Genomic DNA, 14747 nt, shown 5'->3' with positions numbered 1-14747 from the left:
GACTGCTAAAAAAAATATGGCCATTTCTAAATTTGAGACAAGATACTATACTTCTGTTGCTCTGAGTTCCAAGCCAATAGGACACAAGTGGTGTTATGATAAATATGGCTCTGGCTGGCCCAACACCAGCCAATTTGATACTGGGAAGTATAGCCCATTGCAATGTATCAGAATTTTTCTCATTGATCTAACTTCCAAACAGAAAAATATTGGTTACTGTAGGTTACCACATTTGGCACATTGTTTTTGCTGTCGCATAGCCTTACTGAACAAGCCTGTATGTTTCTCTTATGAAAGATGACATGGCCATTGATTTGTTAGTAAGGGGCAGACCCTCATCTTAAATCTGTGGTCACCTTTTATAATTGATGTTGTTTTATAATATGTGTTTGCTGTTTATTTGTATTTCCATTTTATTTCATTTTCCAAAGCTGCTTTCTGGAAGTCCAGCTGATATTGGCACCAGTATTCCTCAAAACTCTGGCTGTGAGGATGCTCCCACTGCATCCCATGGACTTCTCAAACTCTTCCAGGGGGAACGTTCAGAAGAAGGACCAAAATGGGTAATGTTTATTTGTGAAATGATTTTTTTTCCCAAAGGGCACTTGCCACTTTCTTCTAAAGCAGAACACTAGGCATTATTTAACCTTGTTCCCCCCTACTCCCTCTGCTGGTAAAGTTTTATAAGGCTTGTTTTTCTAGCTAATGATCTAATACAGATGAGTACTTACCTTACGACATTGTCCTGGAGCAGTTTTTTATTCAGTTCCTCTGCTCTCTAGCACCAGAATATGAGCTGGCACTCCTACATCGTCACATATAATGCAAGACCAGTCGTGGCTGCTGGTCCTGCATTGTACGTGATGACGCGGGCAAGAGAGGAATACATATAATAACCAGCACCACTGAATGTACAAGAATTGAGGAAATAAATAGACCAATTACACAAGGAAGGACTTTTCCCCAAAGCAATGTTCTACAGCGCTAAAGTTGTAAAAATAAATATTCTTTATTGGATTCACAAAAGACATATCACAAGGAGCACATACTCCATGCACAAATTAAAAACATTTTAAATGAAAACCCATATAGAAACCCTGGTCTGCAATAAAGCATATCAATAGCATGTATAATGCCTCTAAGACGTCCTGAGTCTAAAATGATAACCTAGGTAAAGAATAAGCTGGTGCCTCCCTTGGTAGCTGTAAATGAAAAACATTTGGCGGTGCAGCTTGTGTTGAGTGTCTCTACAAGTATTGAGGCTCCAATCGCTTCATCAGGAACATTGTACCTGATGATGTTGGCAAGAGTAGTGGTGTGAAGATCAATTGGAGACCAGCAAGAAGAAGTATTTGGGGATCAGAAGTCACGACCGGAGTCGGCTGACGGGAAGGCTGTGGAACCTTGAATTGAGGTAAGTATTCCTATGCATTAGATCATCCCCTTGCAAAATGAGTGCTATATCATCATGTGGGGAGGGGCAATGTTAATTTTTTTATTTGTGCCCTGCGGCTAAAAGTTTGCATAAAACCAGTGATAAGAAAAGCTGTTATCACTCTATAAAGCTACTAAACTGTAACCCTTTTAGTTTGGCTTACTTGATTTTGAATTGGAGTCTTTTCCCAGACTACGAGACAGCCATTCCTCTGTTCATCATCCAGAACCATTTGGTGTTTTTTATGTTGGCAGGCCTACTCAGTTCAGCCTATATCTGAATTGAATGACATATGGGTAATCTAGGAAGTAGAGCTAAAACTGAATATATGCAGAGTGCATAGTTCACTGAACATTTATTTCCGCAGCGTTACAGCTGCACTATCACAGCTTTACAGTAGACAATGATTTTCCAAAATGAATGGTCTTTAATAACATGGGGGCATCTGTATGAAAACTGGACATGGAACATTGCCCCCTTTCATATTGCTTTGTGTTATTAAGCAGATGTTTTGAATTTTCTTAGACAAAGGAGAAAATGAAGGAGGAATCTTGGAACATTCACTTCTTTGAGTATGGTCGAGGAATGTGTATGTATCGAACATCAAAGACCCGAGACTTGGTATTAAAGGGCATTCCAGAGAATCTGCGAGGAGAACTTTGGCTCTTATTTTCCGGTAAATCTGATGCAGTGTATTGTTGGATCTTTAGGATTGCATATTAAATGGAGTAGAATAAGCCACTGTGACTATGACTACTATGAGGGCAGGTTGCAGACCTAATGCTGCCCTATTGTATATAATAGAAAGGCTGTTAATTTACAAAACTGAAAGTTCACTTTGAAAAATGAATTTTGATAGGTAAGGTGAACCTGTGTTTACTTTCAATTCCCAATCATGATTGAGGGATAATGCCGAAAGAGCCATGTTTCGGCCGATACATCGGCGCATCCCAGGTTTCTTTTCTCCCCGCTGGGAGACAAGAAACATGTAGGGGTACACCGGTTTCTCATTCCAACATCTCTAGGTAGCTCAGGCAGACCAATCATCCATGCTTATGGTCTTAAGGATCGGGTTCCATCCATTGTTGTCAAAGCACACTTGACTTGATCTGTGAGTGCTTCTTGGGCTTTAGATATCCTGAAAATGAAGTCATTAGCCTCAACTTCTACTTATTTAGTAAATCAATCTCAAAATGCGCTTGTCAACAGTTCATTTAGGGCTGTATTTGCCACTTGTGGGCCAGTGGCTATTGCTCAAGGGATAGAGAAGGCTGCACCAAGACTCCAAAATTAGAAAACCTTTTGCTTTGTTTGTTTCCCTGTTCTGTCCACTTCTGGACAGTTGTGGTTAAAGTCGTAATAGACCCTCAAACTTTTCTCAGTAATAAATCCGGATCAGACAAATATACATTGCCCAGCAAAGAGTTTCCTTTTAAATGTTTGCCCAAGCACTTAGTCATGATGTTTCCAAACAACTGGCACCAACTATCTAAGCTTAGTTTGCCAGAACTTTCTGTCAATTACAAGATCACAAGGGACAGCATAGTCTCCAGCAGCTGTCCATCTACTAGTTTGGACAAGAAAGAAGGGTGGATGGAGGAGCAGGAAGCAGGGGAGTGGCTTGTCTTGCCGTGCCTGTGAGTTTGTGGAAACGCACAAAGCTTACTAGCACACAGAAGGGTGGCTCCATAGGACCCTGCAAGGGAAAGGATATGCCCTAAAACAGGATACCAGGCCACTGCTCAGTGGGCCAACTGATCATGCATAAAGAACCGCATCCATTGTAAATGATTTAATCATAGCTTAAGCAGTTTTACATTTAAATACTTTTGCACATTCTAGCAGTAGGTTTTCTGTTTGTGTTATGGGTCTTTTTTATCCTTAAATATAAGATTTATGTTTAAAGCATAAGGTTTAATATGTGTTTTGTTTTTTTTAATTTGTCTTTTAGGAGCATCAAATGAAATGGCAACTCATCCTGGTTATTATGCTGACCTAGTGGAGAAGTCTACGGGAAAATGCAACCTTGCGACAGATGAGATTGAGCGTGACCTCCACCGCTCCATGCCTGAACACCCTGCATTCCAGAACGAGCTGGGTATAGCAGCTCTCCGCCGCGTGCTCACAGCATACGCCTTCCGCAACCCCAACATTGGATACTGCCAGGTATTGCCTAGCTTCTTACTCACATAAGTGTACATTAAGAATAACAAGTGCCTTTCCAGATTAGTAGCATTCCTGTAAAACTGTTTACTGTTAAACATTAAGATAAAAAATAAATAAACAGTGCTGTAACACTATTACAGGCCAGTGTAATTCAAGTTGAGTATATGATTAAAAAAATGCATAAGTGGAGATTCCCTTGTCAGAACAATAAGTAGGTCCAGAGATATAGGTGGCTGAATTAATGGCCAGGCTTGCTTTTTCTGTAAGCCGTGCTTGATCCTGGCCTCCAAGGGTAGGTGCGGGGTCAAACAACTGTTACGGGAAACGTCAAACAAGCAAACCATTTTAGCTGCCTTTATCTATAACTTACTCCTGCACCCGCCGATTCATTGAATCTGCTCTTTTGCATAGCAAAGTTGCCAATGGAATCGTCCCATCCCATGTGTGTTGGCTGCCTTCATTTCCCACTGCGTGCTGTGGTTCCATCCAACTGCCACTTTTTTTACTAATGTGTCCTGTGATACAACTTTACCTTTTGTGAAGTTATCCTTTATAAAACCTCCCATCAGCCTGAGTGCAACCACCTGAGAAAATACCTTGTCCCTAATCAAGTCGTTCAGTTCCCCTGACAAGGTCCCAAACGGCTCTTTTTCATAATGTGCACGCATGCTGCTGCCTTATTCATTTCTATGGGTAAGCTGTTTTTAGTGCATCCTCCAGCGTCCTCTCAGTGTATGGCTTAGCTATAAAAATGATGTGCACATGCAGTACGAAGGGAAGCCGGTCAGGACCTTGTCAGAGGAAAGATCAGCTCCATCGTGTAGGAAGGTAAGTATTATCCCAGGTGGGATGTGTACAGGGGGTTGGGGGATTTTCTAAAAGGACAGGCTCAGTGAAGGTAATGTCCTTTTGTAAAGCATCTGGTAAAATGCTTATTTACGTTCAGCGCTGCAATGGAGAGATCTGCTGTTTTCATGTCCATCTGAATTACTGCTTTAAGTAGCAGGGCAGGGAACATGGCTGTAAAACTGACTACAGAAGATACAGACAAAGAGTACCATAGTCAAGGCATCCTGTAACTTCCAGCAACCATCCAAGGAAAGTAAACTGACCACGCCAACACGAATCTCCTGCCATGCTTGGCATGGTCACATTGCAACAGCACAAAAGGGTGACTGTGAGGATCATCCTGTCATTCTCCACACACACTATTGAATAAAAAGATAAAAGGCTTTGTTTTTTAAAGATATACATAGGCACACAGACACATACATGCAATTAATTTTGGAGTAACCTACACATTAGGAGTGCAATGCTGGAGGTAAAGAAAGCTTTAGGCTGTGATGTTAACAAACTGGATTCCATGTAGAATTTTAACCCCAGCTCTGCCCCTCCAGGTCACTCTGCAGTGTCCAGGGGGTGTTGCTGTTATGAATAATAATGAATGTGGGATAGAGCTCAGAGAGAGAGCTAAGTTTCCACAGAGAAGCTTGTGCATGAGGGAAGCATAGCATTGTGGTAAATGTAGATTTCTATGCCCTACATTGTAGTTCCCACTATGTACAGCAGCCTGCAATTTACACACACTGCCTGCAGAGCACAGAGGCGGCCATTTCAGAAGAAGCCATGAGGAGACCGCTAACATAAAAGTAGATTTCTGTGTTCATATACAGCAACTGCATGTGTTGGCTTCATGTACACTCAGTGTACAATGCTGTAATATGTTTAAAAAAAAATACCTCTGCAAAGGTGGAAATGGGCTTTAAATATTACTACAAATTCTGTTTTGTTTTTTCCAAATCATAGGTGCTGTGTACTCTTTTCTTCTAGCTAGCGAAATAATGGTGGTCATGCCGCTGCACTGCTGCTGCACGGCAGAGTTTGCACTGCTCGTACTCCTGGTAATCACCTGTGCAAAGGTGCAGGTTAGCCAATTTGAGGCTACTGCTGCTCACAGTTGCTTGGCTTTCTTTTCTGCAACATAGTCTGAGCTTAGAAGTCCATTGAAAGCAAACCAATTACAAAGGCCAAGCTAATCTGCTCCTAAAGAAAAGCCAAGTGGCCCTGAGAAAGGTAGTATCCTCAGACCAGTGCCATTCAAAAATCTGATTGCAGCATGACTCCAGGTGGCCAGGAAAAGTTTGAGGGTGTAAAATGGCTAGTAGTAAACCTCTTACATATTTCACAGAGCTGTGATGTATGTGGTATTAGATCTTTTACCATTATCTCATATTCTCTATAACAACAAAATACTTTTTTTTTTTGTGTAGGCCATGAATATAGTGACCTCAGTTCTGCTACTGTACTCTAATGAGGAAGAAGCGTTCTGGTTGTTGGTGTCACTGTGTGAGCGAATGCTGCCAGATTATTACAATACACGGGTAGTTGGTAAGTCTTGACAAACATCCATCTGTTTCAAGTTTGTTTCTATTTTCCTTTTAGGAAGTTCCATAGAACGTGATTTGTTTTTCTTGCTAATAATTGTATTAAAACATGTATGTTTATAGAGTGATGTAAGAGTGACAAGTGACCATAACACTGTTTTGTAGTTTAGAGTCAATGCAGGTCTTATGAATAAACTGGCAATACTGAATAGTAGGGATGCACCGATACTAGTATTGGTGCTGATACCGGGTATTTGGGCAAGTACTCACCCAAATGCTTCGATATTTACCTCCGTTACAGTCAGTGCCGAGGGAGCATGGAGCCGGCTTCCTTTCGAATCAGGCAGTGGGTTAAGATCCACCTCCTGGCTTCCTGATTGGCTAGGAAGCCGGCTTCACGTGTTTGCTTCACGTGGCTGCTAAGCAGCCTGGCTTCCTAACCAATCAGGAAGCCAGGCGGCATGTAATGACCTGCCTCCCGGCTTCCTGATTGGTCAGGAAGCCAAGCTGCCTAGCAACAAGTGAAGCCCACTTCCTAGCCAATCGGGAAGCCAGGCGGCACGTCATGACCCGCTTCCCGGCTTTCTGATTTGTCAGGAAGCCAGGCAGTCTCTGAAGCCCCTGTCTCGCTAGAACACTGGCTTCACAGGCAATCAGAAGGCCGGGCGATGGGTCATGATCCGCCGCTCGACTTCCTGATAATTAGGGCACAAGGCGGGTACCGGAAAAAAAATATCGGTACTCGATACCGGAAAACCGGTATTGGTGCATCCCTACTGAATAGTCATCAACAGAGAACTTTTGAATGTCATAGTTACAATATTTTGTACTGAAAGGAAGCTTTTGGCTCCCTTGAAAAACCTACTAAAAAGAACAATGATACAAAAATGTGTAGAAATAAATTATTTAAAGTATAATTTAGTAGTTCTAGTTACATGATGCAGCAACTCCAAAATTCAGAAAATGTAGTTCTGAGGCAGTGTATTTCAAGCTGGCATACAGCGCCTACTAGTTACATCACTGCAGTATCCTGGATATCTATTCCTAGCGGCCTTTGCAACTCACAAGATGTGGGTGAGAGTTTGGGCAGAACAGCTAATAGCAGTACTGCCCATGTTACCTTCTCAGTCAATGAGAAAAGGTTTATTTCTAAATAATGATCCTTTGCGGCCGCCCGAGAATCTTCAGATCTTCGGACGGGAGTGCGCTGTGGAGACACAGGTACGTTTTAAAGTTATGTTTTTGCAGATATCTAGTGTTTGCTAGCAGGCTTTTATTTTGCCCTGTACTTTAGATTTAGGTTGTCATAAAGGCCCTCATGCAAGCAAATGCTGGCTCTTTTGATTCAGAGTTTCCGTTCACTGGGTTCTTTCTGACATAAACACTTCAGTGTTGTGTTGTATGACACTTTGCAGGTTTCGGGCAGGTACACTTCCAGCCACACATAAAATGTATAGCCAGCAGCAGTGTGGAGTGACAACTAATACAACATTTGCATTGGTGACCAATACCTCCTCTCTGTTGGTTTTCCAGGGGCCTTGGTGGACCAGGGAGTGTTTGAAGAGCTGACGCGGGAGTTCCTACCTCACTTGTCTGAGAGGATGCAAGAGCTTGGAGTAATCTCCACCATTTCTCTCTCCTGGTTCCTCACGCTGTTCCTCAGTGTCATGCCATTTGAGAGTGCGGTAGTGGTGGTTGACTGTTTTTTCTACGAAGGCATCAAGCTGATTCTGCAGCTGTCATTGGCTGTGCTAGAGGCAAACATGGATGCTCTGCTAAACTCCAGTGATGAAGGGGAAGCAATGACTATACTTGGAAGGTAATAAAGCCATAATTTTAAAGCAGATTTGATAGCTTGTATTTCACAATAACTTGAACAATATCTGTAGCATGTTACTGCAGTTTAATAAGAAATGTTATTGCTTGTGTATTGGGAGTTCCACCAGGAAGGTGTAAACAATAATTGTACTTACAAAAATACACACACCTTGGCTGTTCAATATATCAAGGAATACCGAGCAGCTTTGCAAGTTGAACTTTTCCTTTCTTTGTGCCTTGAATATTGCTATCACAGTTCAGATCAGTGTAAACATTACTTTATTTACATTCCGCTTGTCTTCAGCATTCACTGTAACTGTTGACAAGGAGTAAGAAACAGGATGGTATCTGCTCTACATACATATTTGTTTCAGGTACCTCACTGCCATGAGCCATAAATACATTTTTCTATGTTGCAATGCATGTATGTAATTGTTGGAGATCACAAAGTGCTAGAAGCAAGAAGCCCCTATATACCACAGCTTCCCACATAATACAATATTAGAATAAACTCTATAAATGTAAGTGTCCTCATGACCTACTGTTATACCACTGGTACAGAAACCTTATAAAATAAGGATGCTGTGTGAACTTATTAGCATTGTCTTGTATACCTGTGATAATAAAACTCCTGTTTTCCTCTAGATATCTTGACAATGTGGTGAATAAGCAAAGTGTGTCACCGCCAATCCCTCACTTGCATGCTCTACTCACCAGTGGTGATGAGCCTTCAGTTGAAATTGACATTTTTGATCTCATCAAAGCAACTTATGAGGTAAAGCCAGCTATTTTCTTTTTTAGCACATTCAGTGATTTATGGTACAGTCCCCTCTCATAAACACGAGACAGACAGAACCTGTCTGCCCCTCTTCTCTGTATACCCTCTTTTTCCCACCAACCATCATTCTTAAAGGAGAACTATGAGGTCAGTGCTTTTCGCTCACCTCATAGTTCTAGCCGACCTGTGACAATGAGACTATCACAGGTCGGCTCAGTAGATCGGGAAGTGAGCGAACACATACCGGCGTTCGCTCACCTCTCGATCCTGTCACGGCTCTCTGCCGTGACAGGGGAGGGGCTGGCTACCCCACTCTGATCCTCCAGCGCTGACTGGCGGAACAGACGGGGGAGGGGGCGGGTACAGCTGGCTCTGCCTCTAGATAGGCAGAGCCAGCTGTCACTCACGCAGCTGGGTGGCTGTAGCTCGCGGTATACTGAGCTTAGGGTGACGGGAGTACGCTAGTTTGTGTCCTCCCATTACCCCAAGGAGAACTATGGGGAAAGCCCTAACCCCATAGATCTCCTTTAAGCGCCTCACCTTTTTTTAACTTAAATACCTTTTTACATATTTAGATTTTTTGCATAAATTGCTATCTTTTGTTTCTAGAAGTTCAGCAATCTAAGAGCTGATGACATTGAGCAAATGCGATTCAAGCACAGATTGAAAGTCATACAATCTTTGGAGGACTCTGCCAAGAGAAGTGTGGTAAGAATGAATAGATTGTTAATTTGTGTTGCAAGGCAAGTGTTTGAGCCATGTACAGAAATCTCACTTTCTATTGCAAGTGTCACAGCATTATATATTACCCTTGTCTCTTTTCTGCTGTTTAGGTAAGATCCATTTCTACTGACCTCGGCTTCTCCATGGAAGAACTGGAAGATCTGTATGTCCTCTTCAAGGTTAGTGTTAGTAGTAGTTTTGTTGTTGGTTTTTTTTGTGTTACATTATAACAGGGCGCCCACAATTTTTCCTCTGGAAATCTACTTTCAAATGACGAGCTCAATGAGATCTATCAACGAAAAAACACCTACATTCAGGGGCGGGATGGGGCGTGGCGGTGCATTGTAGGCAATGGCAGTCCTCCCATTACCCCCGCCCACAGTGCGATCGCCTGCACCCGGAACCCAGGCACATTAGCGCCTGCGTTCCAGTCCAGTGCGATCCGCAAAAATGCTGCAAGCACTATTTTTGCAGATCGCACTGGACTGGAATGCAGGCACTAATGTTCCTGCGTTCCAGGTGCGGGCGATCGTACTGTGGGCGGGGGGCATGCCTGCGGTGCCATTGACTTCAATACAACCCCACACCCCCGAACGCAGGGAGTTGGCCGGCTTACATTCCAGTGCGTAGAGGCCCTGGCGTCTTATCCTCCCGTTTGCTTCTAAAAACTACTGCTAGGTTCTGATTATACCTGAAGACCAACTCCAGACGTCAATTATTTTCAGTTCTGGATAAAGAGGGAAAGGGAACTGTCAACTGTTAATTGCTGGGTTCCCGTTTGGGAGAATGTCCTGTCTGTTTCATGTGTGTCCTGCAGAACAGGAACTGAGGTAAAATCTCCACAGTGAGACACAAAAAGCAATAAAACAATTTTCTTTATGAAAACACAGGAATGCAGTAAATCTTAGACAATTGGGTTATACTGCCATCTACAGGAGGTTTGGACACTGGCAAGCAAAAGATGTTAAGCCAGCCCCCATATTTTCCCGCCTCCTAGTGCCATGCTTTGCTAGTGTCCTAGGAAGTTGGACCTCTGTTCCTCAGCTCTGCTGTAAAACTCTTTTGCTAGTCCTTGTTTTTATTTTTTTTGTCTTCAACCAGGAATATTAGATATTTTTCTCTTTGGTAACTTCAACCAGGACTTCAGAAAACACTGCTAAAACTAGTCTACACAGTAGCTATCCAGACTGGGGTATCCTAAGCAACAGCTTTGGGAATATCCTCAATAGGGAAGGAAACTACAAACCTGACAGAAGTTTTAACCCTCTTTGCATGAAATAATTAGATATTGAATGCCTTTATTTCTCAGGAATCGTTATTTTATCACCTGACATTGCTCCATTTTTTGCTTTGCTCAGTAGACACTTCAGAGATCCTCACTGGTAAGCTCCCAACTCTGGATAAACATTATTTTTTAAATGGAATTTATAAGGGTTAGAGCCTCAGGCTTTTATTTCTGTCTGTGTCCCTGTGGAGAAAATGTCCCTTTATTCCTTTTCTGTCTGAGGCCCAAGGCCTGGAAGGCAATCTATCCCAATAGGTACACGGAAAGCAATAAAAACTTTAAGTTCTTCAACTTTTTACATCTTGTTAACTGTGCCATTGTTATTTCATGTCTTTTTAAGGGAATTGAATGTTTTATTCAGAAAATATATAAAGTAAGTTAAAAAGAATTCTAGTCTCAACTAGGGATGCGCCGATAGCGGTTTTCCGGTATTGAGTAAGAGTACCGATTATTTATCTTTCGGTACTCGCCGATACTGAGTACCGGTACTTTCGGTAGCATGGAGCCAGCTTCCCGGGCAATCAGGAAGCCGGGCAGCTTCTTGATTTCCCGGTAAACCGGATCCATGCTCTTTGGCCGACTCGATGCTGATTGGCCAGGAAGCCGGCTTCCCAGCCAATCGGAAAGCCGGGAGGCGGGTCTTTAACTGTGGCCCAGCTTCTTAATTGGCCAGGAAGCCGGCTACATGCTGTTTGACCGGCTCCATGCTGATTGGCTGGGAAGCCGGCTTCATAGCCAATTAGCATTGAGTCGGGCAAACAGAAGTTCTGGTATCGGGGGGTAAGTATCAGGAGTATTTGGGTGAGTACGAGTACTCGCCCAAATACTCTGTATCGCCATCCATACTACGATCGGTATCGATGCATCCCTGTTCTCAGCCCAGGTCTCAAAGGTTAATTCAGGGTGTGCAGCTTTCTTGCATACTTTTGCATATAACACAATAGGCATTGTATTTTTTACATGAGGATTTTCTTGTAATGTAATCTTGTATATTTTCCACGCAGGCTCAGCATTTAATGAGCTGTTACTGGGGTGGGAACCGTGCATCCAGCAATCGCCATGACCCCAGCTTGCCTTACCTGGAGCAATACCGCATTGATCTGGACCAGTTCCAGGAGTTGTTTTCTCAGCTCACTCCATGGTCCTTTGGACCTCACGCCACCATACTAGCAACACGGATTTTCCGCTTGTTGGACAGCAACAAGGACTCGTTAATAAACTTTAAGGAATTTGTCACTGGACTAGGTATTTAATCAAAGAAATATCTGTCATACATTTCTAGGGATTGTTGTTCTATTCAGTAAAGTGAAAACTGGGAAATAGTGAATAGTTCATTGCAGTTGGCAGATTAAGAAAGGATTCTGCATTCTCCTCCAGCGGCTTATAAACCTGGTTCTCCCATTATCTATTGTTAATATGGAGACGCAGTTTGGCAGGTTAAGCTTGTAGTTGTGCTTATTGGAGGTCCTGTGACAAGTCTTAATGTGCGTAGGGAGACCAGAGGATGTTTGTCTAATCCAGTCTCTCACCATTTTTGGGGGGAATGTTCATATCTCTGTAAGCCCTAGCTGACCACGGCAGACGTCTACTGCCCAGACATTTTTAGTGGATAAGCTGTGATGGATTTATCACAGCCGATTTGATTTTCCCTCCTCCAAAAGGGATGTCTGCTAACTGCTCCTGTTCTGCATACATGGCCAGCTTAAGGGTGAGCTTCTAAAAAGAAATGCATCACGATTGGGCATTTTATGTAATGCATTTTGGAGCCTGATAACTAGCACTTTCATGAATTATCAATGCTCCATCTGACATGATATTGACTCTTTGCAAATTAATCATTTTGTTAAACTTTGTTCATTCAATAAAATTGTCCCAATATAATCAGGTATAAGTTACACCTACATGCAATAGTTCTGTTAGACCTTCAGTTTTGGTGCCATGGTCCTAAGCCAAGTATGGAAAGGGATATTTTCACAGACAGATTTACCCTTCAAATGCTCACTAATCTTACTAATTATGTTGATATGTCATCCGCTTAAATATCTAATTGCAAGGTTCTGACCAACTGCAATAGGAACAAATTTGTAGTGCAGTATGCCTTATGGTTATAGAGCTTTGCTACAGCCATGTTTTGACAACTTGGGAAATTGGGATTTTTGTTATTACTTCAATTATTAAATTCGCACTCTTTTGCTTTGTTAGGTGGAATGTATCATGGCGACATGACAGATAAGCTGAAATTTCTCTATAAATTACATCTACCCCCTGGTAAGTAATACAAATTCATGTTCAGGCACATGCTGAGAATCTGTTGACTGCACCCATCGAAAGGAGCTATGTCATGAGCTGAGCTGTATGAGAATTATTTTGTAAGATAATCATCCTACTGCAGAAGCAGCATTAGGAAGTGTTAAAAACACTGCAACCAGATTCGCTGAATGTGATTGTGCAGAGACGCAGGACTCCTTATTACGGCCATACCGCATTACACATTTATAAAATGCAGCGATATGTTTAGTGCTTCACTGGCTTCAGAAAGCTAGTGGATCATTATTATAATAAATGTAATTTAATAAAGAAGCTTTGCACTCTCTGTTATAACTTGGCTGCATAACAGACCACTTCTTCAGTTTCGCCTGTCTCCTTACAAAACAGTGAGACTTCCGAACAATCATAGCAAAGTTAGCTGTCAATTAAAATATGAAGGTCCTCCACAGGTGTAGGCTTCACCCTCCATGGAATCATGAAAAATGGAGAAAATCGGAGAGAGAGCTGATTTTGAGGTTCTGTGCACATCTTACAAACAGCAATTTGGGCAAACCACGAGTTGGCTTTAAGTCAATAGAAATGTGTTATTTGTAGATTGCCATTCCTGACATGTTTTTCTAAATATGCCATTTTCTTGGCGGTCTCTGGCTTCAATATTTTCTTAGTCACGGATTCTGAGAGGATCAGAAGTTCTGACCTCACTTACTGCAAGCTCATTCTGGGTCAGTGATTCAGAAAGTGTTAAAGCCAGAAACTGTCTGGCAACTAGTCTTATCAGAAAAGTGATGGCGGTAATAGAATACATATCTCTCGGTGCATTTTTTGTTGAAATTAGGTTGACGAAGTAGCAAAAAAATAAATACAAGTATTTTTGTATTTGCTGTAAAATCCTTTTCAAATTGAGGAACTCAGGAACAATTTACACAGTTGGGTTATACTGCTATCTACAGAAGAAATGGACACCGACAACGAAAAAGATTGGCATCCCAGTATAACTCAGTCCACAACCATCATCAGTTTTGTAGCAAAGTATATCCGAGAGCTTAAAAAAAAAACCTCATTGAACTCTAGGAAAAGGATTTTATGGCGAGTACAAAAATTCAATTTTCTTTCTGGTCGATTGGAGGACACAGGAATTCTTTAGACTGTCAGGACATCCAAAAACAGTCCAGCAGAGAGGGGAGGGCAACATAGTAAATAGGCTAACAGACCCAGAGAACTGTTGACTGCCTGCAGCTCAAATAATCACTTAAAGGACCTAATGGCCGAAGCTGGCATCAGATTAGTCCTGAATATCTGCCTGGTGGAACCTGGAGAACAAAAACAGAAGCGTGGATGGAGGAATCTGTGATATTTGTCTTGTACTTGAGCTGCGAAAAGTTAACATGGCACACTATGCAGGCTCTCTATGCAGCACAGAGACAGTGGCTGACTGGTCAGTTCTTCATTTAGCTTCATATATTGCGCGTGATTCCACACATTTATGCCTGCTACCACTCCCTGCGCGTTCACGTGCTCACAATAGAACTGCATCATCAATATCTAGTGAGAAAGAATAGGGGTGCTCAGTAAGCATGAGCAGAAATCAAATGTGGCCAACTTGCAAAGAAAAGTATAAGCAAGTTCAGAAGCAACAGGAGAAATTTTAACTTTCCACATAGTGGCCAGTCAGCTAACCAAGCCAACCTAGCATAGGCCTGCTGGGTACTGGCAACAGTGACTTGCAGAGATAGGGACAGGAAAACTGCCTCGGGTCTGGACCAGTAACATATAGTTAATTCATAACAAAATTGAAGACATACTGGCCTGACCTGAATAGTGTGTGATCACAGACAGGTAGTCCCTGCCAACTGCAGGACTGTCACAGAAGGAACACTAGTAATGAAGGAA

At 42.3% G+C, this 14747-nt stretch overlaps 1 protein-coding gene across 1 annotated transcript in view; it reads left to right on the top strand.

Annotated features, from left to right (window-relative positions):
- TBC1D9B (TBC1 domain family member 9B) overlaps window positions 1-14747 on the top strand; it is a 64023-nt gene that overhangs the window by 36839 nt on the left and 12437 nt on the right. The window contains exons 8-17 of the mRNA XM_018554438.1: window positions 432-563; window positions 1961-2111; window positions 3387-3601; window positions 5872-5989; window positions 7519-7804; window positions 8449-8578; window positions 9191-9289; window positions 9415-9483; window positions 11594-11834; window positions 12792-12857. Coding sequence (XP_018409940.1) covers window positions 432-563; window positions 1961-2111; window positions 3387-3601; window positions 5872-5989; window positions 7519-7804; window positions 8449-8578; window positions 9191-9289; window positions 9415-9483; window positions 11594-11834; window positions 12792-12857 — 1507 coding nt within the window. The remainder of the gene's footprint in view (window positions 1-431; window positions 564-1960; window positions 2112-3386; window positions 3602-5871; window positions 5990-7518; window positions 7805-8448; window positions 8579-9190; window positions 9290-9414; window positions 9484-11593; window positions 11835-12791; window positions 12858-14747) is intronic.

Source organism: Nanorana parkeri, unplaced genomic scaffold (assembly GCF_000935625.1).
Source record: "Nanorana parkeri isolate BGI_ZX_2015 unplaced genomic scaffold, ASM93562v1 scaffold158, whole genome shotgun sequence".
In the NCBI taxonomy this organism is placed as follows: domain Eukaryota; kingdom Metazoa; phylum Chordata; class Amphibia; order Anura; family Dicroglossidae; genus Nanorana; species Nanorana parkeri.
This window is presented reverse-complemented; position numbering and strand designations above follow the sequence as displayed.